At 50.8% G+C, this 26682-nt stretch overlaps 1 protein-coding gene across 4 annotated transcripts in view; it reads right to left on the bottom strand.

The window, feature by feature from the left end:
• Nucleotides 1–26682, bottom strand: part of LOC131093966 (protein CEPU-1) — a 395330-nt gene that overhangs the window by 133930 nt on the left and 234718 nt on the right. For 2 of the 4 annotated variants that reach the window (XM_058041403.1, XM_058041405.1), the window contains exon 1: nt 15723–15985. In XM_058041403.1, coding sequence (XP_057897386.1) covers nt 15723–15889 — 167 coding nt within the window. In that variant the 5' untranslated portion in view covers nt 15890–15985. Of the gene's footprint in view, nt 1–15722; nt 15986–16777; nt 16801–26682 lie in introns of those variants that run through there. The other 2 variants (XM_058041406.1, XM_058041404.1) reach the window with 2 other exon arrangements.

Below are 26682 nucleotides of genomic sequence, written 5' to 3'. Positions count from 1 at the left end.
ACGCAGCCTCCAAACCAGCTTTTCATAGCCTCTTACTTATTATTTAATTTGGCTCCAGTACGTGAAATTAGGCTAATGGCTGTTAAGTGGTTAAGGCACGCACATTGTCCATCTGCTGAGAAGGCTCCAGGCCGTTGTTCTGTTTCAAAGGCTAAGGAGGAAAAATAATATGAGAGTTGCATGCTGTTAGTTTGAGAGCTCATAAATGCATTTTTTTTCCTCTTTCCCTCGCTTTTATATTTCTTTTATCTCCTGTACTTTGCCTCTTGCAGCATTAGGAACTTCTGGAAAGCGAGTTACCAGCTTTATTATTTTTTTTTTGTCAGTGCTCTTATGCCTTTTTTTGCCTTTATTTTTTTTTTTTCTAAGCGGAGGGAAGGGTGAGCCAGCCTGTTCCAGCAATGCCACAGCCACCAGCTGTTGCAGCCTTCCCATTCAGCCGAGCTCAGTGCAGCATCCCCCATTTGAGAGCAGGAGAATTAAGCACAAAGCCCTGAGCTTTTGTCTCTTCTCCTTGACACCAGGACTGGCAGCTTCTCTCCACCAACACAACATCAGCTCTGCAGTTTTCCTTACGCACAATCTGGAGCTTTCAACCCCTCCCCACCTGCGCTCCTTGCTGCATTTAATGAGCAGTTCTACACATTGCATGGAAGAAGGGTGTTTTTCTACACATTTTAAACCTTAAATGATGCAAGCTCAGGCTGGAGCTCCCTCTTCCCTTGAGTTTTGCACGTAACCAGCACCCACGCGGATTCTCGGGTGTCTCGTACAAGAGTTGAGCTCGTTCTGTCATTACTTCAGAGGAATAATGAGGTCTCTCAAAGCTTTACGGTTTTCATGGGAGTTGTAGGAGTGTAACCTCCCTGTAAAAACTGACCAAAACCAGGCAGCTGATTCACAAAAGCCAGCAGGAATGGTGAGGGGGAAAAGGGACACCTGGACCTTTCTTCCATGCATCCACAAAGAAGGTATGAATGACTTTAAGGCATTCAGGGCTAAAGTGCATGTCAAACCTAGCAAAAAATCCTTGGGATAATGGGATCACAGAATTGTTTGGGTTGGAAGTTTAAAGGCCATCCAGTCCCATCCCCCTGCCAGGGTCACCTTCTACTATCCCAGGTTATTCCAAGCCCCATCCAACCTAGCCTGGAACACTTTCAAAGGATAGGGCAGCCACCAGCACCCTCCTAGGGATTGAGAATCTCATCCCAAGATCCCACCTAACCCTGCCCTCTCACAGTGGGAAGCCATTCCCCTTTGTTCCATCAGGCAAGGGAAACTGCTTTACCTGACAGCAGCCCTGGGAAGGAGGGGGCTCTGAGGAGGAGAATGGCAGGCAGGAAAGAGAAGGAATCCTCCAGCCACTGCAAAAAAATAGAAGCCCTGAGCCATCTCTGTCCCTTGTGTAGGAGCTGAGCTGACTCTGAGTGAGGAGGGTTATTTATGGGGACACGAGGAAGGAGAAGGCAGCTGACGAGCAGATCTCATTTTCCTCCATTACTGCAACAACCCCACTTGAAATCCAACTTTATTTCTTCCTTTCCAAGCCGGGGAAAAAATAAATAACTGAATGCCACAAACAAAGTCAGCCTTCCATCCTTGTTATCCCCTGATTTTGCCAGAGGTTAGCGGGGTGGTTTCAGACTCGCAGCAGGGGAAACAAGCAGCAGTTGGCAGCACCAGGAGAAAAGATTGGAGCATTTACCAACAGGCTTGTCCCCTCACCTCTCCTGAAAGGAGCCCCCGGTGCTGCTTTTGCACAGAAGAAGTTTTCAGGGCATAGCTGTGGCATCCAGGCTTGCCATCTGCTGTATCTCCCCTGGCTTTATCCCTCAGTACTGCCTCTCTCACCAGGTATCCGCATGAATTACTCCTCCCCACTTGTACCTTTGTTCACAGGGTATGTAAATATAAATACATATTTACCTTTTAAAAAAATATATTTTTTGCAAATAAATATAGATTTTTTTTTTTTTTTACATATTGGGGTTTGGCACTAGATTATCTTTAAGCCCCCTTCCAGTCTGAGCATTTCTATGATGCCATGATGAACACACACAAATTTGGTCTCTGTGTGTGCCGATGGCTGACATGTGCAGAACGAATTGTGCTCAGGGGGTGCTTTGTTATAACACTCAACCCCTAAATTCCCAGCCCTGTACTCATTTTGACACTGCTCTTCTGCTTCCTTGCTGAACCTCACCCAAAACACACCATCCAGACCATGTTTTTTGAGGAAAGATATGAGGAAAACAGGAAATTAAGCTGCTGGTGCTGCCTGACGGGAGGATGAAGCGGCTGTGTGCTGGAATAACCAGCAAAGCGAGATGCTCAGCCCATGTCCTGCAGCTCTGCACCTGCTTGTGCTGACAAATAACTGCCCAGCCTGTAGAGCATTCTGGGACTATGGAAGGGAGCAGGATTTTTTTCACAGAAAACTGCCCAGATTTGGTCGAGCAGTGCGGGAATCTCACGCTGGTGCAGCAGTTTCTGGGGGGGAATGAGCTGGTGCAATATTTTTATTTGACACTGGCAGAAGCCCTGCTCTGACACATTTTTCCCTGTTCTGCTGCCAGCGCTGTTTAATTCCCGTGGCAGGCTGGCGGGAGCGGCGAAGCGATCCTAGCAGAAGTCTGACACCAGGAGAGCTCTGTGTGAATAGCATATCCTGCAAATCTGCAGGATAGAGAACATCTGAAAACCAGGTTAAGGGATAAATACTGACAAGCCCTGACTGGAGAACAGAGTGTTCATTCAAACACCTGCATGAACTGGAGGATTGTTTCGGTTTTCCCTCTAAATGCTGCTGAACCGGGTGATAGAGCCACATGGAAAAGCAGAAGGAGGAGGCAATTCAGAACCTCCAACCTGCTCCTGGAGTATGGGGGGCTTCCATCTGAAAATGGGGGAATTGACAGGGCAGGGTTTGCAGGAAGCATCCTTCAAGGAGTCCTACCCCTCACCACGCTGCCAGGAAGCATATGCAAGGAAAAGAAGGATTACAGCACTTTGCTTCTGATCATCCCTGTTTTGAAGGGCTTTTTTGGCCTTAGTCGCCAGCAATTTTGGCAAGAGCTTTCCTAAGCACTGAGCTGGCAGTTGTAGGGAAGAGGGTGGCTTTATCCAAGACATAAAAATCCGGGGAGATGGCTTTGAACTAAAGCTGATGCAGGAGAAAGACAAAAAGGAAATATCCTCGTGGGCACAGCAGCTGCTTCAGAGACAGCAGGGAAAATTTGTGGAGGGGAGGCTGAGCTCAGAGTAGAGTTTTTCCCAGACTGCAGGATCACAGTGTGGAAGGAGGAGACCTGAGGAGGATAGGCTCCATAATTTTCCTCTGATTTCTTTAAGAAAGGGAAGCTTTGACCCCCTCCTCTCGTCTCAGGGGAGCAGAGAAGGAGGACACGCTGCTCACAGCCTGCAGCCTCGCTGGTGGGACGGGAAATTGCTCTGCTCCTGCTGGGATCTGCAGCCCTGGCCTCTATGGGGAGTGATGGATGAAAGGGAGGGAGAGGAGGAGGAGGAAGCTGTGTCTTAAGGCTCTGCAGCAGCAAATGGCCTCAGCGATTAGAACTGAGTGGGCAGCTGTGTATCACTCTGGATTTTCTGCCTGTTTCATCACTAGCAGTGACTCAGGAATATTCTTCATCGCCCTCAAGCGAGGATATGATCATTTTCTGCCACTTGAGATGAAGCTAATTTTACAGCAGCTTAGAGGGAGAGAGATGTCATGTGCTGATTTCTGTACTGTCTGCATCACCCAGTGCTGCAGCACGGCCAGGCCTTAGGTGCTGACGGCTGGAAGTTAAACCACCCTGCACCAGGACAGAAAATCCAGGGAAAGGGGGTTTGGAGCTGCAGGGCCCAGGAAGATGAGAATAGAAAAGCAGCACAGAATCAAGAATTCCCAGCAAGGAGAAACCTAACAGCATTCCTTCTCTGGGTTCATAGCATCCCAATGTGGTTTGGGATGGATGGAATCTTAAAGATCATCTTGTTCTACCTCCTTCCACTACCCCAGGTTGCTCCAAGCCCTGTTCAAGCTGGCCTTGGACAATTCCAGGGCTGGGGCAGCCACAACTTTTCTGGGCAACCTGTGCCAGTCCTGTTCATTAGTAAGAGAAGCATCCTGACTGCCTGAAGGTGTAGGTTCTGCTCCTAATAGGACAAGTGTGCTGAGCAAAACTGATAGACAGAAGGCAAATCTCCAAGGCCTGATCTCACCACTCAATTCCAACCAGTCTCAAAGACTCCAGATTTACCAAAAGCAAATCCTGGTGAGTGAGTAGCCCACTTTTCACAGAATTCCAGAATGGTTTGGGCAATGGAAGCAACCTTAAAACTCATCTCAATCCAACTCCCTGCCATGGGCAGGCACACCTTTCACAAGACCTGGTTGCTCAAAGTACAAAGCATTCACAACGCTGGTGCCAAATCACTCCCTTAGCACATCAGGTCCTGGATCTGGCTGAGCTCCTCCTCTGATCCCATCAGAGCTTCCCACAGAGCTGGGATGAGATGGCAGCAGAACCAAGTGCCACCACCAGCACTGCAGCTGGACCGCCCGGGCTCCTGGCTGGGAACCAGCCCTATGACCACTTTCAGATGGGTTTTCTTGCTCGCTGCTCAGGCCATTTATTTATTTTCAAGATGCAAAAGCTGCCTTCTCCCCAGGCCCTGACAGTGCCTCCCCAGGCTCCCTGTGCAAAGCCATGGTGTCCCAGCCACCGCCCGGCATGTGATTCCTTGACAGCCCTGGATTTGGGAGCTAACTGGCAGTGGTGGCTGCCTTTGCAGGGGAAACGGAGCAGTGCTGCCAGCTTTTCGTGACAAAGGGAGTGTTTATAACAGGCACGGTGACAGCTGTCCGAATGCCACATTTATTTACAAAACGTTCGTTAAATTACTGACAGTTGGCGCCGCGCAGGGAAGCTGAGAGGAGGAAGAGCTGACATGTCCCCGGCGCGCTCATTCAGCAGCCCCACGGTGCCTCTCAGCAGCCTCCCCTGCCAGCATGGGTGGCACAGCCCTTTGCTCAGGGTGTCACTGCACCTTCTGTCCTCCCCTTGCCACCAAACCTGCGAGGGACCATCCTGCAACTCCCACCCACCCCAGAGGGTCAGAGCCACCAAGATGGTGAAGTTCCTCCTAACAATGCACGGCCACCAAGCCTGCAGCCTTTCCTAGAAAGATCAAGAGGATGTTGATAACCCTGTGATCCCTTCAGATTATTTCAGGCAGTGCCACTTGAATGGAGCAGCTTCCCCTTCCATCGTGGGTGGCACAGCCCTTTGCTCAGGCTGTCACTGCACCTTCTGTCTTACCCTTGCCACTAAACCTGCAAGGGGACCATCCTGAAACTCCCACCCACCCCAGAGGGTCAGTGTCAGGACCCAGAACATCCCTCTGGCTGTCCTGAGCAGCCAAGACCTCTGCCAGAAGCATCAGAGACCCTGGCACAGAGCCCAGGATGCCCCTGTGGTTTTGATTATGACCCATGGAGCAAATTACCAACTTTGTATGAAGACCAGCAAGCCACAACAGTTTAAATAGAATATTAGTGAAGTTATCACAGGGTGGAAAAGTAGATTTTGGGGGTTTTAGCATGGGGGTTCAGAAGGCAAGATGGAGGGAACTGGGTGTGTCCAGCCCTTCTCCTTCTTCTTCTTGGCCTCCATCTTCTGCTGTGATGGTGGCACTTTGGGATTGGTTTAGAGTAGAAGCTCACTGTCTAACATAGGTGATAGGTATTGGGAAGTAATTGCAAACATTGTGTATGTAGTTTTTAGTATAAAGACATAACACTGCCCTGGGGGCAGGCAGAGTGCCTCAGACTGTGTTGCTGAGCTGACCTTGGCAGGGCAGGAGAAAATTTTTTATAGATAAGAAACAATAAACAACCTTGAGACTGAGAAATTAAGAGCCCTGACTCCTTCTTTGAGCACCGGGCTAGGAAAAGAGACTTTAAGACTTTTCTCAAGGTCGCTCTGAGCAGCAGAGATCCCAACAGGTCAGAGCCACCAAGGTGGGTGAAGTTCCTCCTAACAATGCACGGCCACCAAGCCTGCAGCCTTTTCTAGAAAGATCAAGAGGATGTTGATAACCCTGTGATCCCTTCAGATTATTTTAGGCAGTGCCACTTGAATGGATGGAGGTCACCAAGAGCAGCTCTGGATGGCCAAAAATGTCTGTGCTGTTTTCAGACTCACAGAGGTGGCTGAGGTGAAGGCCCCGTGTCTGCTGAGCAATGTCAACAGTCTGCAAGCTGCTGGCTTGGAACCAGCAAGGAAATTGCCGCTGTCATCCTCCAGGAGACAAGGACAACAGGAGAAATTTAGTAGCCCAGCTGACATGCACCAGTGAAAGCATCTCCCCTGACCAACCATCTCCATGACAAAGCAACAACGACCCAAAATGGGATTTCGACTTTCTGAGCACAGAATTGCTCAGGCTGGAAAAGACCTCTAAGACCATCAACTCCAACCATTCCCCCAGGCCACCATTCACCCACTGTCCCCAAGTGCCGCATGGACGTGGCTTTTAATTCCCTCCAAGGATGAGGACTTTCCATTCCAGTGCTTGACAGTAGTTCAGTAATTCAGATTATTTTAGGCAGTGCCACTTGAATGGATGGAGGTCACCAAGAGCATCTCTGGATGGCCAAAAATGTCTGTGTTGTTTTCAGACTCTCAGAGGTGGCTGAGGTGAAGGCCCCGTGTCTGCTGAGCAATGCCAACAGTCTGCAAGCTGCTGGCTTGGAACCAGCAAGGAAATTGCAGCTGCCATCCTCCAGGAGACAAGGACAACAGGAGAAATTTAGGAGTCCAGCTGACATGCACCAGTGAAAGCATCTCCCCTGGCCAACCAACTCCATGGCAAAGCAACAACAACCCAAGATGGGATTTCGACTTTCTGAGCACAGAATTGTTCAGGCTGGAAAAGACCTCCAAGAACATCAACTCCAATCTTTCCCCCAGGCCACCATTCACCCACTGTCCCCAAGTGCCGCATGGACGTGGCTTTTAATTCCCTCCAAGGATGAGAAGGGATTCCTCATTCCAGTGCTTGACAGCCCTTTTAGTACAGAAATATCCCCTAATATCCAAACTAAACCTCCTCTGGTGCAATTTAAGGTTGTTTCCTCTTGTCCTATCACTCACTACTCATGAGAGGAAACCAATCCCCACATCCTGCCCTGCCACAGAATGCAAGAGAGGGAAGAGACTCTTTAATTCCACTGGTCAAGGCCAACAAGGTACCTTTGACTGCTTGTGTTTGTAGAGGATTCAATCACATCACCTTGCACACACACCATGAGGAACCTCCAAACTGCTCCCTCCCAACGCTGCCACGTCCTGCCCTGATTCCCACACTGTGGAAGTTTGCAGAGCAAACAGGGTCCTGACATGCCTTGGCCAGCTGGAAACGTGGCCTCGGAAAACATCATTCAAAATAAGCTTTGTCTGATTCAAAACAAAGCAGCTCTTCCACACAGCAGTAAGCAATGGCAGGGATGAAGTTTGATGGAAAAATCAACCCAAGATCTAAAGCAGTTTTGAGGTGAGGGAAAGATTTATTTTCAGCTAAAGGGAAACTGTGTGTGTCCAGAAATCCTTCCCTTCTGAGACTGAATGAAATCAGAATCTCACTATTTCCTCACTATAAAACACTTTTAAACCAAATCTTGCTTTAGCTTCATCAGAGAACTTCCTGTAACATTTGAGAAGATGCTTCGCTGAACTCACAGACTCGGATAAAATGAAAGAAATACTATTTTTCCAAGCAAACCCAAACCTGCCCTCTCCCCCACAAGGCAATTCTAAGTCAAATCCTTTCCAGTCAAGGTATGCAAGAAAGAAATGGATTGTATAATAAAAATATCTGGGTTTGAATTAAAAAAGAAAAAGTATTTTCTTATTTAACAAATGATAAAAGCCTGAAATTTTTGAATGAAAGTACACTCCCAGCTCCTGCTGAATAGTAATGGAAGAAAAAGGACTTGGAAAATACTTCCTTGAATTTTCACCTCAGTCACCTTTCCTTTGAGCTCATCAAGAGCTTTCTACTGGACTGTGAGAAAGGAAAAGGGATGCAAGATAATTAAATGTTATCTTTATGGTTTTTAAGGTTATTTAAGGAATAAAGTCCTACACACATAATTGACTGAATTTGGAGGACTGAAGGATAAGAACTCAAATGTGCCTTCGAATATTACTGCTGTGCCTATCTGTAGGTCCAAAGTATCTTGAGATTTGGCAGTGTCTTTGAGCCTGGAGCTGCCCTGCTCTCCTTTCATACCTTTGAGAATTTGCTTTTCTCAACAGCTTCCTCTCATGCTTCTTATTAGAGATGAGTAAAAACCATGAGGCTGAAAAACATGCTGCTTTTGCTGAACCGAGGATGTGAAGCTGCGAAAATAATGATCCCACCATGACAAAAAAAGGGAAAAAGAGACTCAAAAATCCCAAGTAATGAATGTTTGGATCATGGCCGGGGCTCTGCATGTGTCTGATAAAACAGACACAGGTGTCAGAGCCATTTATGGTTGCAGGCACAGAGCCGGTCAAAATCTCCCATCTCTGGGAAAAAAATCCTGTGATATTTCACCAGCTGCTCATGTTGGAAGGTGGTTTTATCCCTTATTTACTCTGTCCTCATTGACATGCAGAGCTGGACTCACTCCTCTCCTGTTTGACCCTTGGTGTCCTTTCCTATTCAGCACCGTCCCCAAAGGTGTCCCCACCTCCAGACCAGGCTCAGCTCTCCAGACCTGGTCCCAATTCTCGCCCAGATTTTTCCAGGGAAGAATCCAGCTGCAAAGTCAAGTTTGCCTGCAGATTTCCCTTACCCACCCATCTGCCTCCTCACTTTGCACATAAACTAAGGATGCTTCCCAGCGTGACTGTGGTGGTGACAGCCAACACCACTCCCTGACAGCTGAAGAATCCTTATTTAAACCAGCATTTTTAATATCCTCATGATGGAGATGCTGTTGGCGGTTCAGCAGACACTGCAGCAACCAGACAGCCAAGCCTGAGCCTCAGACTTGGCTCCTTCACAGCCTTGCACCTCTGAGAACTAAACCCAAGGGGAGCAGAAGGTATTTCCCACTTGCTTTGCAAAGGTGCCGCATGCAACAAGGAGCAAACCCCGAGGAGAAGGAATTCCACATTGCTATTCCACACACAACCCCTTCACAGTCTGCATACTGGAGCAGGACTGAAATGCTGTCTTCCAACCTGATCCCCAGTCCATTACAGTTGGGATAAAGACTCGTGGTGACATTAATGAGCACTGGATCAGCCCCTTTGCTGGCATAAATCTCTCTGTCGCATCAGTGGGATTGCATTTTCCCCATTTGCCTGTTTGTTTGGCTCTGGATTCTCATTACAATTTCTATTAGCCCAGGCTCCCACTGATGTGGTCGTAGATTAGTTCCTTCCTGATTTTTTTCCTCTGAAGGAAAATAAGGGTGTCTGAGCTCAAAGTGGCAGGTTTTGGCAGGTCTGGGGGGAAGAAAACAACTCTGTCTGATCGAGGAGAGAATTTTTCCAACAGCTCAGATTGGAGTAACTCCAGTGAAGCCAACAGAAGTGACAAATACTTGGGCAAGCTGAAGATGACCCACATCCCCAGCCCACCTCTGTTAACACACACGTGGAGCTGCCAGTTCAGGACTGCAGTGCCAGCAGCAGCACGGCCCAAAGGGCTCTGCCAGGGTGGCACCGGGACAGCACACCAGGACAGCCAAAGGCTAGAGGTGAGGCCAGGTGCCATCCCTTGCACTGGCACGCATAAGTGCTCAATTCCAAGGCTTACATCAGCTTGTGGTTCTGGTGAGGCAGCTTCAGAGCAGACTTGGGGGCTGTGAGCAGCCCCACAGAGGCATTGATTCCCCAGGTCCCAATATCCCTGATTTTACTTCAACTCCCACCTAACCATCCACCCTACCAGCAGCTCTGCAGCACCCCAGTCACACACCAGGTACCCCCAACATGACAATTCCCTGCCATGGCCAACCAAATAAATCTCCCAGTCCCCTCTTCATACCCCAAGCAAATACATCACCCAGTTCCCTCCCAATATCCCTGACTTTACTTCAGCTCCCACCTAACCGTCCACCCTGCCAGCAGCTCTGCAGTACAGCCACACACCATGACAATTCCTGCCATGGCCAACCAAAAAAAGCTCCCAGTCCCCTCTTCAAACCCCAAGCAAGAGCAGGACATGGGTGGACACCTCTGGTGCCCTCCAGTAGGACACTTTTAGCATTTTCCTTGCAGAGGGATGAATCCTGCCACAAAGAGACTGCAACGCAAGCAGATGACTCATGGAGCAGAGAAAGGAAGCATTGCAATTGCTGTGCACGAATCAAGACATTTATAGGGCCTGGGAGGGCACCCAACGTCACACCAAGAGCTCAGGGCAGGGCTGACAACTGAAAATCTATTTCCTAAGCCTGCCTTAACCATCACAAACACCAGCCCAGCATGCCTCCACTGTGGGGCTGCTCTGGCCTCCCTTCTCCATCCATCTCTGTTTGACTTCAGCCTTTCCAGATGTGGGATGCTTAAGCCAGGGTGGAGATGCCAGCTCCACAAAAGCCCATTTGTCCCCTAGGAGACCCCAGCTCCAGTGAACCAGAGGCAGCAGCTCTACCAGGAAAGCTATAAAGGGAAGCCCTCCTCTGGCACAGCAATCAGGAGCTTGTCTCATCTCAGATGGAAATTGCACTCAGGGAAAAAAAAAAAAAAAAAAAAAAAAAAAGAATAATCCATGCATATGACAATTTTTTTTCACCACTTTAAGCTGATTCCATCTCGGAGATGGGAGAGAGGTGGCAGAGATTTGCTGACATGTCACTTTAGTAATAAACTCCTCTTTCAGAAACGTGCCACCGCCAGCAGAGCGATCGGCTCGTGAGCTACAAACCCCACACGTGGGGCTCCTGCAGCTTCTCCCAGGGGGCATCCCCAGCAATGTGGGGACAAAACCCTGACCAGAAAGGAGGACTCAGCAAGAGGAGAGAGACAGAGGTGAAGTGGCACTGTGAGGGATGCAGAACACTCTCTGCTCCTTCCTCACCTTAATGCAGGAGGGGTCACCACAGCCCTGAATTGATTCCCTAAACCTCAGGTGAAAAGGGGAGAGGTTTGAAGGAGAACGACAAAGGTGGTGGATACTGGAGAATTAGTGGAATTAACTTGGGTTAAGACATGAGTGCACAGCTTAACTCCATACCTACAGGGCTGCTGGAAGCTGCTCCCAGCCCATCCCAGGTGCTCAGAATTCCTTTGCTGCTCAGGAACTGAGAAAAGCAAAGGTGTGACACCTTGGCCTCTGCCAGCCCCAGCTATATCTCCCGTTTCAGCCTTGGGAAGCAGTTAGGCAAGCAATCAGGAGTCTCTGAAACAAACAACTGCAGCAGGATGAAAACTACCCGGTACTGGGTGTGGAGACCATGGGAATGGGATGGCTTTTGCACAGGTCTGAGCCTGGAGAGGCAGATGAGCACTGATCTGGAAATGAGGAATGTGGTGGTTGTGCAGGGAAGGGCAGGAGATGGGAACAGCTAACTCGGGGTGTTCTCAGCTGGTGGGACAGGCAGCACTGCCTCAGTGGGGTTATTGCAGCTCAGAGTGGGAGTGGGAGCCTGGAGCAAAACGGACACAGAGCTGGGCAGCCACCAGAGGAGGTTTGGTAATCATGGCTGGCCCCTTTCATCATCATCCTCTTCCCTGTCTGGCTTTTGTTACTCACACCAGAAGCCCAGCTCAGTGCTGGGCTCTGCTCTTTGAGCCCCCCTGAACCCCCCATGACTCAGCCAGGGCTTTCCCAGGCACAGACAGCCTGGATGGGTTCCCCCGGCCTCCTCCTCTGCAGGATTTCTGCACTCGTTGACGGCAAACCACAAAGGCAGCTGCCCAAAACCTCAGCGAGAATCACCCTCACTCAAACGCTGGCAGGAAAAGCACTGGGGAGACTTGGAGGCTCCCCCAGGACCTGGGTGCTGGAACACACCACATTTACCCATCAGATACCGTTCCCATTTTTCTATTACACAATAAAAACACAGCGAGGCAAATTCCTGTGAATAAAGGGGGGAAGATGGGGCAGCAAAGAGTCACAGAAAACAGACCCATCTCTGAAAAATAGTCTTTTCTGCTTAGCAAACAAGCACTTTCTGTTTGCACCCATCAAACAAACATGCTTGATTTTGTTTTGTTTCACAGCCAAGTCATCATTTCTCCAAAATTATTTCAAGAGCACAACAGGGGCCAAATAAATTTGCAAAACAGGCTTAGGTAAAGAATGACAGAGCTCAGTAGCAAAGCTCACAGCCTTTTTCAAAGCCTGCATGGAAACCACAGGAAACATCAGGGTTAAAAAAAGCTTTGCCTCACGTTTAACTCAAATTTGACTTTTAGTGTTGGAATCAAAGAGGGGAACAAATGAAGGCATTGCCTCACCCTGCCAAGGAAACCAGAGGAGATGGAGAGAGGAGCACTGTGGATTTGGGGGGACACCATGCAGGCGCCTGTGCTGCTGATGGGAATGTCAGAGCCTCGCCATGGAAAGCGCTGACTGATGCCAATTAAAGTGAAATCATAATCAAGCCATTTGTTTTGGTGCCCAGAGAGCTGCTCCAAAGGTCTCAGCAATGCCTGGACTCAGTTCAAGCCCTGCATGGAAGTTCAGGATGGGTCTTCTCAGCATGAAACACTCACGGCTGGTGAGGGCAGAGCTGCCTGGACATGGTGGGAGGGGAGGAAGATCAGCCTCATCCTCACAATCTGTGCTTAAGGACACAAAGAAGGACAGAAAACTGACCTTCACCGGCACAAAATTCCTCAGTGTAACCCAAAGGCAGGACCAACACATCCATCAGTAAAATCACAGTGCTGTGACACAACACCCTCAAACCCTTTCCCTATTCCCACAAGCTTTGCTGCACCCAGGAGTAAATCCTACCCCTCCAATCCCAGGCAGCAGCTCTGACCCAACATCTACAGCTTGATTTAAATTTAATACAGTGATCCAAAGTGCTGGCACCCATGGCATGCCTGTACCCTCCAGCAGAAACACCACGAGATGGAAGGAAATATCTGAACACCTCCAATGTGTCTGGTCCTAAACTGATTCCCCACAGTGGATTGTACAGAGCAAAGCCTTTACAACAGAGAAGTCTCCTTGCAGCTTTTAATCCAGCTTTTTTCCCAGCACTGAATTCACTCTGCTTGGAGGGACAGAGCTGAAAAGAGCCTCTTGGCAGGGCACTGCTGCTCGGGCTCCTCAGCACCTGCCACCCCAATAAAACAACCTATTTCCAACAGCCAAAGCCTCTCCCTTGGGAAGAGGGTGGGACAGGATTTCCAAGTGCTCCAGAGAAAGAGCAACTTCTGCTGCTGAGTTTTCAGCTTGCTCTTCGCTTTTGGCATCTGTGAAACACCAAGAAGGGACCTCTAGAAACATCTCTCCTTCCAAATCCTTGGCTGCAGCTCCCTGTCCTCCCACCTTGCATGGAAATGAGTGGGATTGGATTAGACCTGATTTTTTTTTTTTCCCTTTTCTGACTGCCACCCATGCAGGGCTGGGCAGGAGGTGGCCAGGAGCATCGCTGGGGTCTGCCAGAGCCTTTGTAGCAGCATTGCTATTCTACACAAGTTAATTCCTCCACAACAGATCGATGGGCACACGGGGCTGGGAGGGGAGCAGGCAGGAAGATTCATGCTTCCTTGATTTCCTCTGGTTTTCACATGCTCTGCTCCTCCTGGTGCAGCACGACAGGGACTGACCAGGGGATGCAGCAATGTCCCACTGCCTGCTGGGCCAGCTGCTCCCACCTCAAACCAGCAGGAAAACACCTCCAAATGCCCAGCAAAGCCACACCTGTCACCGTGTCCCTGTCACCACAGCAGAGCACTGAGCTGGTGGTGGCAGCAAGGCATTCATTTCAAAGAGCAATCCCCGCTCCAGGGGCAGGGCAGCAGGAATGTCATCAGCACAGTGGGAATGGAATCTGCACATCCCAAAGCCCACGTGCCCCTCTCCTGGGGCACACCTGTATTGGCATGGCACCTATCAAGGGACAGGGACATCCCTTGCCACCAGAGTGCCTCCCAGCTCTACAGGGATGCACTCATGGCAGCTCTGGGTGATGGCACACTGGGATGATGGCACATTGCTGTCCTCCCTCCATCCCCAGAGCCAGGATTTGTCCCCTTTCCCATGAAGCCTCCCTGACGGAAGAATCCCTCCTGCTGACTCACCCAAGCTTCCCTTTGTTCTCCTCCAACACCAGCGGCCACCCAGTGCCAGGGCAGAGCACCTCCATCCTGGTGTGGATCAAGATCCCTGATCTTTGCCCAAAACCCTGTGCAGGCCCCCACAAGAGCCTCTTCTCACAAGTTTGCAGAGCACCCACTCAGCTGCTGCCACCCCGAGTGTTTCACTGCCCAGACCCCCAGTAACCCAAACCTCTCCCTCTTTGACAGCAGGATCTGTTGGAATTTTGGCACTTGGGAGAACACAACGATTCAGGGAAGAAAAGGAGCTGCTACTTTTTTAAGCCAAGCTCAAATTCCAAAGCAAGACACTGTCCTCCATCTCTGCCACCTTTTCCAGCCTCTTCTCCCAGTCGTGCCATGACACAAGACAAACCCAGAGAAATGGCCACAACACAAATCCCACCCTCCCAGGAGCTGGGAAGGGGGACACAAGTTTTGGCATCAAACAACGGAATTGCAGAAAAATTCCTGCTGAAATTCCTCCCGGGGCTTTTTCTCCTGCACTGGCTCTGCCCCTCTCCACGGGCTGGCCCAAAGCAGGAGTGCAGTGTCACCGCACACGCCCAGCTGGGCCCGCAGATGTTGGTGTCACCTATGCAAAGCTCCTGAGGAGCAAAGTCGCTCCCGAGCATGCCGGAGTTGCAAGCGCCGCTTCCCAGCGCTGCAATTAAAACCTGGCTTTTGATTTTTAATGTCCCTATCAAACATCCTCTGGGATGACTGCGCCCATCTGCTGCGAGGACAGGGACGAGTGTCTGGGCATAAGATGTCCCAGAAATAATGCTGAGCTGAATTACGGATTCCTTGGCAGCGCCTGGACCCCTCGGATCGCTGCTGCAGGAGGCAGGACCCTGGTGCAACGCCCAGCCCCCATTTCTCCCCTTCCCAGGGAGGGAACGCTGCCAGGGAGCAGCAGCCCCTGCCTCTGGAGCACGGGGGTTTTTAAGGAACAGAGAATTAACCTGCCCCGTCCTGCTCTTCCCAATTCCAGCAGGTCTGCACCTGAGATAAAGGCACAAAGCCACACCAGGGGGTCACCAACTCCCCCTTTCCCCAGCCTGGGGCGGTCTGACACGAGTGAAGAGACCCCAGGAGCAGAGCAGGATTTATCTGCACCGAACGCAGCTGAAGCGCCCGAGCCACGGTACCGGCAGAGGCAATGGAGCCCCTGCCTCGCACTGCTGTGGGGCAGGACGCCGAAAGGGAACACAGTCCCTTATTTTTCATCCCCCAGTAACTTTCCCGAGCACAACTGGGAGGGCTGAGCCCAAACCCAATCCCCTGGCACTCCAATCTCTGAGCTCGCTGCCCGGTACCATCATACCATCAACCGGCACGGCGCATCCCCCGCGGGAAACTGAGTCACGACCCCAAAGTCACCACGCAAGCGAGACCCCCCGACCCCCCAAGCCCCCGTGCAGCTGCTCCTACCTGAGCGTGGCGCTCTCCCCTTGCCGCACTGTCACGTTGTCCATGGCTTTGGGGAAGGTGGCATCTCCGCTGCGCACGGGCACTCCTGCGGGCACAAGGAAGAGCAGCCTGAGACAGAGGACGACCAGGCACCTCCAGGGCAGGGCCAAGCACCCACCGACCCCCATCCTGGGCAGCGGGGACTTTTCCAACAGGCAAAAAACACACCCGACAAGGCGAAAAGGGGGAAGGGGTGGGTGGAGAGGAGGGATGGGGGGGAGCAAAACCACCGGGGCGAGCGCTGCGGAGCTCCACGGAGATCAGGAGAGCCCCCGGCAAGGCTGGCTGCGAGCGCTGAGCCTGCCGAGCGGCATCGGAGGGAGTCCCGCTGTCCTCGGGCGAGGGAGGAGGACGGGAGGGCCGGGGGGAGGAGGAGGAAGAGGAGGAGGAGAAGTGGCAAAGGTGCTGGGCGAGCCGGTTCTTCGGGCAGCAGTCCGAGGCTCACTTGGGCGAGGAGGCGCCGGGGGGGCCCGGCTGTACCCCGCTCCCGCACGCTTGTCCCGAGGCGGGGGCAGTCCAAAAACCAGTAAAAACCCCAAAAAACACCCCCGAGGCGAGCTAGCAAAGGTGTCCAGACGCGAGAAGGCACAGCGAGCAAAAGCCTTCGGGATGCCCTGCAGCTCCTCTCCTCCCGCCCCGCTGCCGGGGGACTGGTCCAGGCGGGATGCAGGATGGGGATGCGATGACGGCGGGATGCAGAATGCGGGGATGTCAGGCTGCCGGAGCCCCTGGCTGGCCTCAGCGGCGGGCGGGGGGGACGCGGGGGGGCGGCGGCGGCAGCAGCACCCCGGCCCCGGCCGGCAGCATCCCCGGGGTTGTCATGGCAGCGGCTCCAGCGCTGCCCGGCGCCTCGGCTCCCGCACGGCCCGAGCCCCGCACACGGGCGGGCGGCAGGGCGGGCGGCAGCGGGGCGGGATGCGCGGCAGGACACGCACATTAACCCCCGCCGCGCCGCGCTCTGCGGGGGGATGGCCAGACCCCCTTGCCTCCGCTCTGCTCTCTCCCCCTGCGCTTACCTGCGTCCCGCAGCCAGCACCGCACAACTCTCCCCTGTGCCCTCCTCTACCTCTGCACCCTCCCCATCCCAGGCGGCAAAGTCACCGTGCAGGAGGGGAAACTGAGGCACGGGTGATATCCCCCCCTGCCCCCCCAGCCAGGTGATGATGAGGAGAGGCAGGAGCGTGTCCTGCTGGTCCCCTGCACCTCACAGACACAGCGTGAGCTTAAAGTGGCAAATTCCTCCCCAGCCGCAAGCACGGTCCCCGTGTACTTTTTATCAGCTCATAATTTAACAAATATCACATTTGCTTATGCCGAGTAATTCCTCCTTCCCTCCGCTAGTGGCTAAACACATTAATATTTCCAGGCACAGTTCCATGCTGGTAAAAAGGTGCTGGGGAGCATCCTCAGAGCACAGAGTCCTGGAGGCAGCAGTCAAATCACAGCTCTTGGGGTGCTGCACCCCTCAAAGCCCCCAGCTGTCACAGCCCAGCCTCAGGGAGCACCAGATCTCCCCCCTTGCTGTGCCCAATGCCTTCCCTGCCTTGCCTTACCCAAAAATCCTCCCTCCATTCCCCCACCGTGTGCTCAGCAGCTTTTGCACGGCACCGACGTGGGGTTGTGGGGTTTTTTTGTTGTTGTTTTTGAGTTTGCTGCTGGCAACCTGAGCTGGATTCAAACTGGTGACCTAGATGTGAAAGGATCCATAGCCCGTTACTAATCCCCGGAGTCTCCGAATCCCCTGTAAACTACTGCTTAATTCACTAACTGTGCTATTTAATCTCTAAAACATTATGAGCTGTGCCGGGCAGAGGAAACACTCCATCAAATAAAGCTTTATTATTATTGTGCATGCTGGCTGGTCATACGAGAAGGGGATTGCTCTGCAAGTCTCTCTACTTTTTCCTTGTCTGAAGGTTCTGTGCTCCTTGAATTTAGCGCTGGTGGGACGTGCTGCCTCCAGCCCTGTGTTTTCCCAGAGGAAAGGGCAGCTTTCCCCAGCTCTTGGCACAAGGACTTTAATCCCCACAGTGAACTCGCCTGTCAGAACTGGCAAGGGAGGGGGGAACGCCGCATTCAGCGGATCCTTTGGGGCCACAAATTACATGGGAGGGGTCTCTGAAACCTCGCTGCGCAAGGAGAGACCGTCAGAGGCAGGGGGGAAGGCTGTCCAGGGCTGTGTCATTGCATCGGGGTGTACAAGACAGCGAGGAATAAAACACAGCAATCCTGCTGATCGCCGCAGCATCCAGGCACCCCTGGCAGGATGGGGACCCCGCTGGGATACCTGCAGCACTATCACAACAAGAGCTCGCTCTTTGTGGGGCCGCTCCTTTGAACGGGCAGAGACCAACTCCTGTGTCAGCAAAAGCAGAGGGATTCCAATAACCACAGCCAGTTAACCTTTTAACACGGAATTCAGCCCCGCATCGCCAGGAGCATCTTAAATTACCAGCGAAAAAACGCCTCCCTGCACTGAAATCATGCGAGGCTGGGGCAGATGTGACCTGCAGAGCTGTTCCAGCCCTTGCCAGGGCTGAATTTGGCCCACTGTTAGGAGATCATCAGCAGCATTGTTTGAAAATCCCAAGGAATTTACATCCAATATGCTCCTGCATACTAAAGCCCGGCAGAATCCCTGGTCTCCCTCCCTCTCTTGCATACATACAATGTACATATAAATCAGCCTGTCACAGCTCGTCTCTTTTCTGACAGCTGTAATTGCTTCGGACTATAAAAATATCTATAGACAATAAACACAACGCGGGAAAACAGCAAAGAGAAAACCAAATCAAGGTTCCTTTAAATAATTCAGTTGCTCCAGCAGCAGTGGAGCCAGCAACTGAGTCCAGCTGTGAAGGTTCAGCAGCGAGAGAAAGAGAGCTTTGTAGCCTTCTCTGGGGATGAGAGAGTCTTTTTTCCTTCATTGGGTTTTGACCACAGCAGCAGCAGAGTTTGCTGCACACGGGCTGAGCCCATCTGAGCACCAAACAGCCTCTCGCTTTCAGCTTCTTCCCTTTCTTCCTACTCAGGTGAAAGTGTTTTTTTTTTTTTTTTTTTTTTTTTCTCCTCGTTTCGAGCAACAGGCAGGAGGCAAACAGAACCAAGCACAGCACACACTCGAGGTGTGTCTTTATCTCACTGCTCTCCTTTCCAGCAAGGCTAAAGGCCCCCCTCTCCTGGCAGAGACCACAAACAGGGCAGCGGGAGCAGCAAGGGCTGGACAGGGTGGGAAGTGATGCACGACAAGGATGGAGCCAGAAAAAGGATTTTCCCCATGGGAGGATGCTGAAATCCTGGATGGAGAAGGGTCAGAAGGAGCAAGGCCCTGTGGGTTTGCTTCCCAAAGGAGCATCTCTGTGGATAGCTGGGGAGGAGGAGGTTCAGAGGCAGAGCAGGGAGCAAATCAGCCCCAAAAACGTCCCACAGGGAAGAATGATGGCATTTGGATTGCTGGAAGGGAACCGATTCCTTCTGCAAGGACCCTCCCAGCAAACACTGCCCCAATCTCGGGCTTTTCATGCAGAACCAAGCCCTAAGCAGCTAATCTGCAGATCTGGTCCCAAAGGCCGATAATCAGATGCAAATTCGCAGTTCAAGTTCCTCTATCAAGGGAAACAACAACATTGCTGCATTTTCTCCTGCTTCCTCCCAAGTATCCAGCACGACTCTATCTTGTACTTTATTGTAGGTCCAAGTTAAAGATCCTCCCATGCTACAGACCTGTCTGCAAACCTTTATCCATACAATCCTACACCTCCCCACACCAATGGATTTCATTCCTGGAGAACAAAAAACTACTTTCAATAAGTAGGTCATAGCGAGGCAATTCTGACAGCCAGATTTTCCTTTTAATTCCTTTTTTCCCTTTTCAGGGAGTTGATAGATGGCAATCTATAGCCCCAAAGTGGAAATTTATTTTTAATCTGAAATGGCCAAATATGATCAGAAACGTAATTTATGCTCGAGACACTCTCGTTCCTTCCAAATGAAAACACGATTTTACAACGCCAGCCGTGCTATCGCATACCACATTATTCTCCAATAAGCTCCGAGTTGCACAAAAAGTGCTTAATTTCCTTGGCATTAGTCAGGTGAATGACACACGAGTCCGGGGGAGCTTTTCCTGAATAACTGCTGAGCTCTCGGTGCCTACAGCCATTCACCAAAGCCACAAAGGACGCGGGGCTCTAACTCCGCTCGCCGCCTCATTTATCCCCTCGTTAGCCGTGGCCCCAATTAAAGAACAATAATTAGGAGCCTTACTTGGCCGGAGCCGTTCGGAGCCCTTCTAGCCCCAAAGGCATTCCCATCCGAGCTGGAGGAATCGCCTGTTCAGGGCTGTTTCTAGGGCAGGTTTTGGAATGCAGGCAGCATCCTCATGGGCGCTCAATGCCTCTCAGGCAGGGACTCCCAGCACCCTCCTCTCGGTGTTTAAAAACAACGCAGGAGACCCCATTAATCCCTGCTAGAGATGCTGTTAATATTTAACTGCAGTTTAGATAAACTTACAGTAACCATCCTATTAAATTTAAATAAAATGTGCTTTTGGGAGCCTTCCCCTGAAGCCACGCTGCCCTGCTCTGCCTGCACTTTGCACCAAGTGCCTCGCAGTAAAAAAAAAAAAAGGAACATTTTGTTTGCCCTTTAAAAAACTGCTGGGCTCGGGTTTGTCGCTTGCTCTCGTCGTGCTCAGGGACTTCGGAATTTTCAAGCACGAATTAACTCCTTCCAGGGCACCCCAGGCTGAGCTGCAAAGCCTCAGCCAAGGGGCTGGAGGGGCAGGTGACATGGAAATAGATGGAAATCTGTCCCAAACTGGTCCTGCAAAGCCAGCACAGGGCTGAGCTCCCTGCACCATCTCACCAGGTAACCCAAAGCATACCCAAGGAAAGCCAAAATGCCCCACAGAGCACTGCCAGCACTAAAACACAGCAGCATCCTTGAGGATACTCAGTGAGAGGAACAGTGGATTTGTCTTTCCAAACAAGCTGTGGGTCTGCTGGTAGATAAAACCGGCACTGGGAGAGAAAAGAAACCATGGGAAGGATTCCACTGATTGATGAATGGAATAAGATATTGGTTTTTACAAACTTTAAACTTTAGGTTTGCTGAAAAATTAAATTGAACACTGAAAGATGAAAGAAACAATGGGGAAGAAAACCCCCTAAATTCCAAAATAATTAGAAATTTAAGGGGAGGGTTCTACATTAGAGGGGAATCTTTGGCGTCAGGTGTATCAGGGAGCCTGAACCTCTCAAGTGCCTCAGAAATGGGGAAAAATAGAGGGAAATGGGGATAAAAATGAGCCTGAGTCCTCCAAAAATTGGAGAGATCCCAGGGGAATGCCCCATAGCCTCTCCCTTTATTGGAATAAAGTTCCAGGTCTCCTCTGTCTCCTTTATGGACATCAACTTCTGGTGTTTTTGGATTCATTTTGCCAGCACTCAATATCTCATCCCTGGCAGTGTTCAAAGCCAGGTTGGATGGAGCACCCTGGGACAATGGAAGGTGTCCCTGCCTGTGTCAAGGGGTGGGACTGGAGGAGCTTTAAGGTCCCTTCCAACCCAAACCATCTTTGTTTGGATTGTTTGTGCAGTGCAGAGGGGCCAGGCAGTGCTGCAGCTGGGATCAGGAGGATGCAGAGCAGCCCTCAAGGCCTCACTTTTCCCTTTGGGTTGGTCCTTTCCCCCCACAGCCCTCAGTGTCTGGGCCTCTCACAGCAACCCAAGCAGGCACTCACATTTATGGAGTGACACCTGTGCAGGTCCAGGCTCCAGATCAAACATCTATGCAGAGAGTTAAAAAACTGATCAAAGAGCTACCAAGCCACGCTGGCACAGTGAGAATTATGAACTGGGATTGATCCTTGGTACAAATCAATATTGATTTCACATAAATCTGTTTCTCAGAGCTTATGCTGCTGTGTGAACAGCCCAAAGAACTCCTTTGATACAGACTCTGCATCCCCAGCAGTGTTTGATTAGCTCAGGTGCCAGGGACAGTGATGACGTGGGATAAAGCCATGTCATTATCCATCTAATGGCATTTGATAAGTGTGTGACATTAACCCAGAGCTCTACCACTCAATCCCTGCAGTCAGTGAAAAGGGGAAAAAGCTGAATGAGCTGAAAAGCAAAGCCAGGTACTCCTCAGATCTCACCATGGATATTTGAGAGCTCCAGCACTGCTCCCTTAAATGTGAAAACACAATGTTCTACCCCCTCTGAGGCTCTGCCCGCAGTCTGGGGGCTCTGTGCCGGGTAACTGTTTGGAAAAGCAGCTCCAGGAGTTGCTGTGCCTCTTCCTGGGATGGTCCCAAGGCAAACACACTGAGCCAAGCCTTCCCCAGCCCATCTGGATATCACACACAGCCTCAACTGCAGGGAGCAGCAAAAAGCCTGCCTGGTTCACCCCCTCCAGCTCAGTTTCCATCCCCAAACCCTTTCTGAGCAGAAAACTGCTCAGTCCCTACAGAACCAGGAGAAGCAGACAACAGGAGAGGAGCACATACCTCAGTTTAGACGACCACATGCAACAAAGAGCAAACACTAAGAGCAGAGCCCCTAAAATCCCTCTTTTAAAAGCACTGATTGTGCTCAGCTGTGCTGGGTGAAAGCCCAGCCCACTGCCAGGTGTTCTGCATCCTTGGAACAAGCCTCTCCTGATCTCCCTATTGCCTGCACCTGCCTCCACACCGGGAGCAGCCACCTCCAAACCAAGCTGTCCTTCCTGAGTCCCCATCAGCTGCTGCCCAATATGGGCTTTTTCCCATTTTCACCTCAAATCAGCACCCATCTTTTGCCAGCCTGCTTCCCTGAAGCTGCCAAATTGCTGGAGTGCATTCCTTGGGAAAAAACTCCAGGCTCGCCGCCGTCTGCCTGTATCAATTTGAGTTTTGCCACTGGTCCTCTGACCCTCACTGGCTCTCTGCATCCAAGAATAATATTAATAATAGTCATGCCATTAAGCGAGATGCTTGGTTTGAATTTGAAGATTTTGAGAAATGATCTCATAAATTTAATTCCCGGGGTACCATCTTTGAGCGTTAACAGGCACAGTCGCCTCTGAATTCTGGGAAATGAGCATAATTACATGGAGATCGACAAGGCACAAATGCCAAGAATTCTGTTAACCTTTAATACTGCAAAAAAACTCTCCCCTTGTAATTATCTCTTTCCTTTGTCTTAAATGTTACTGATGAATATTTAGTGGGATAAGCAAATAAAAGGAGGCTGAAGGGTGCAAGGAGGTGCAGTTCCCTGTGGGATAAGTCTGAAAACCTCACAGAATCATTGTGGGTCAAGGGAGAATGGGAGCCCAGGTCACAAAACTGCTCCATGGGACAATCACACCCCTGTGGTGACACACAGACATGACAGAGCTGGCAGAGGGGAATTTGAGTTACTCCAAAATCCAGATTAATTCCCAGCAGTGCTGCAAATGCACCTTCAGCCAGGTCAGTGAAGGGTGATCCCACAGTGGGATGGGTTCAGGTGCCCTTTCTGCAAACAGAACTTTGTCTGGGAATAAAACTTCCCAGGTAAAAAACACATCACCTTTCAAACACATCCTCCCTAGGGCTGCAAATGGCACTGCCCTCTTGCTGCACATGGAGCCTGATGGAAAGAAGATTTTCTCCCGGTGTGAACTGCATTAATATCTGTCAGAGCTCTGGCATTTCTGCCTATAATGATGAAAAATATGTGCCGAGAATGCGGGGTGCTCTCAGCATCGCCTCCCTCCCCATGAAGTGAAATTAGAAGCAGCTGCTCCTGCTCCCGTCCTCTTCACAGCCCTACAACATTATCTGGGGAAGATTATTATTTGGGAGATGGCGTGGAGATAAGGGAGCGCCGCGACCCATCCGTATTCCAGCGGTGCCCTGCTGCAGACAGGGCTCAGCTCTCCCCTCCCCACAGCTGCAGCCCGGTGGAAAGGTCACTCTCCTCTCTTAATGCCGTGTCAGAGCCACCGCTGAGGGAACAAGGCAAGGGAAAAGGCACATCTCCCCCAGTGGGTGGAGAAAATCCAGCTCTGGCCTGGGAGGAGTGAGCCAGCAGGAGCTGGTTGGGCTCGACCCACCTGCAATGCCAAATGCTTGCAGAGCATTGTCCAGGAGCTCTGGATCAGCTGAAGGAGCTTCCTGCTGGATTTGAAGGCGCTGCTCTCCACCACACCCCAACAGCAGCTGGACCTGATTTGGATGGGCAAATAGGAGAGGAATTGCAGCACACCCCTATCCCAAAATATTGGGGGGCAGAGGATATCCCAGCTGTGAAAAATGCATGTGTTTTATGATTGGCTTTTCGCAAATATTCAAATGAATGTTATATGTGTTGTGTTAGAAAGTGATGCTGTATTAATTCTCTTAAGTGGTGTGTTAAATATAGTTTCAGGTTATAAAAATTGTTAAAATAGAAACTATGCTGTGTAAGAGACTTTTTTTAAAGAAAGGACTTGCACTGAGATAGCAGCCCCAGGACACCCAAATCTTTCAGAGAAAAAGAATTTATTGCCCTCTTATCAAAAGAAACAAACTTCTTCCTGTATCGAAGGTGCTGTCAGGATTCAGAGGAAGAAGTTGAGGATGACCAGACAGAATCCTGTGTTTGAATTGAATTTATGCATCATGTATGAGGTATATGAATATGCAACAGGCTATTGGTTTTAAGGGTTAATGCTTTGTAAACGTGGGTCCTTTTTTGGGCTCCTGCTGCCCAGAAAAAGGTACCTGGACATCCGTAACTCTTTGTTTCTATTGTCTCATATTGTCCTAATTCAAATTGTCCAAATTATTATTACTCCAATTGTATTACTATTTTTATAACCATTTTATTACTATTAAACTTTTAAAATTTTAAAAACAAGTGATAGGCATTTTTCACACCAGCCATGAGTGTGCCAGCCCCAGATCCCAAATTAAGCAATGCTTTTTGGGCCACTGAGGCTGTGAGCTGGCCCACCCAGAAGCCCCAGAGAGGCTGGAGCAGTCACAGAGCAAACTTTCCTTCCAGCCTCAAGGCCAGACCTTTACACATTCCCTCCTCCCTCACTCCAGGAGGAGCGAAGCCAAAGCAGGATTTATTCACAGAAGATTGGGCAGAAAAATGAAAGAGGTGAGTTCATTAAGTCCAACACCTCCCTCTCCTGGAAGGGCTCTGCTCTTGGAGAGGGGAGGAACAGTCCCAGCCCAGCAGCAGGGCTGTGGGCAGCAGCGAGGGCTGTAAACCTCCCTGAGAGAGGTGACACCACAACCACCTCAGACCTGGGATCTCACTGGCGCTCCAGCCAGCCCCTCAGCTGCTCCTGACCTCAGAACAGATGTTTGCTCTCCTCCTTTGCCTTTTCCATTTCCCTTTCCCTTCCCCTGCCTTCCACTGGAGCGAGGTTTCTGGTCTCCTAGCTGCTTTTATGCCCCTTTAAAAGGTTATAAAAGCTGTCTTTATACTCCAATAAAGGGATGTAAAAACAAGCTTTTTTGCAGTTCAATAAAGGTGGTTAGCTTTTCCCCCCGTTAATACCTTTTTGCCTCAATGCCATGTGAACGTGTGGGCTGCTCCAGGACATCAGGGAGGATGGGATTTGGGCACCACATCCCGAGGCAGGAGACAGCAGAGCATCCAAAGGGAGAAGGAGCAAGGGGATGTGCTGGGGGCGCCCAGCACCCTGCTGGAGGCAGCTCTGATGCCAGGCAAAGACAGGCAGCATAATCTGAGCTGCTGCCCAAAGAGGAGAGAGATGAGGATGCAACCTCACTGGGTACTGTGCTGGTGCGTTTACTCCAAAGAAAATTCCTCCTGGAATTAGGTGTGAGCCCAAAAAGGAGAGAGATGAGGATACAACCTCACTGGATACTGTGCTGGTGTGTTTACTCCAAAGAAAATTCCTCCTGCAGTCAGGTGTGAGCTCAGGGAAGGACTGTGCTGTGGCACGAGAAAAATTCAAGGGATGAACTATAAATCAGGGGGCAAAGAGCTGCCCAGCAGGGTTTTTCCTCTTCTTGCAAAGGCCTGTGGATGTAAGGGATGATGAACTGCAGCCACCCTGTCCCCAGCCCTGCACAAACCAGCAGCTGCAGCACTCAGGGCTGTGCCACCTCTCTCCTGGGTGACAAGGGACACGTCACCTCACCCTGCACTGCCCGCCCCTGCTCTTGGCAGCACCATTTAGACCTTACAGGCCACGGGTCAGGAGTTGTCCTGTCCAGAACAACAGTGGCACAGGAAGCCTGACAGGTCCCTGCTCCCCGTGCAGCCTCCAGACACAGCTCTAATTATTATTTACCGTTCGTGCAGCCATCCCGTGGCTTGCAATCCGTCTTTCTCAAAAGCATCCTTTTCCTTGGAAGAGGATCTAAACCTGTCCTGCTGCTCGTCCAACAGCCTCTCCAGGCATTAAAACAAGGAGGTTTATTATTTTTGGTGACAGCCTGTTCTGCAAGGTGAACACAACTGGTATGAATCAAACCGACTTGGATTTCATACATCATCCCCCAGCAGCACCAACGTGAAGGGCAGGAGGGGTTTGGCTGCCGAGTGCAGAGCGAAGCAGGGAGATTATTGGTGCTGATCTACCAGTGATGGGGAGCCTCTGGGGTGCTGGTGGGAGAAGAGATGTGAGTCTATAAACAGGGCAAGATGGAGAGAGCAGCTACCAGGAGCTGGAGTGGGATCCTACCAGCAAAGCAGTGGGAACCTTTCCAGTCGTGTTCCCACTCTCTGACCTCATTTCTCCCCTTTCTGCCCCTACACAGGTACTGTGGGATGGGGACCAAACTCTGAGCAGGGCAGATGATCTTGTAATAAAATGCCAGAATGGTTTGGGTCAGAAGGAACCTCCTACCATGAGCACCTTCCACTGTCCCAGGTTGCTCCAAGCCCTATCCAACCATTTCCAGGGCAGGGTCAGCCACAGCTCC

Source organism: Melospiza georgiana, chromosome 27 (genome assembly GCF_028018845.1).
Source record: "Melospiza georgiana isolate bMelGeo1 chromosome 27, bMelGeo1.pri, whole genome shotgun sequence".
Taxonomy (NCBI): Eukaryota; Metazoa; Chordata; class Aves; order Passeriformes; family Passerellidae; genus Melospiza; species Melospiza georgiana.
The sequence above is the reverse complement of the archived record's forward strand: the minus strand, read 5'-3'. Positions and strand labels throughout refer to the sequence as shown.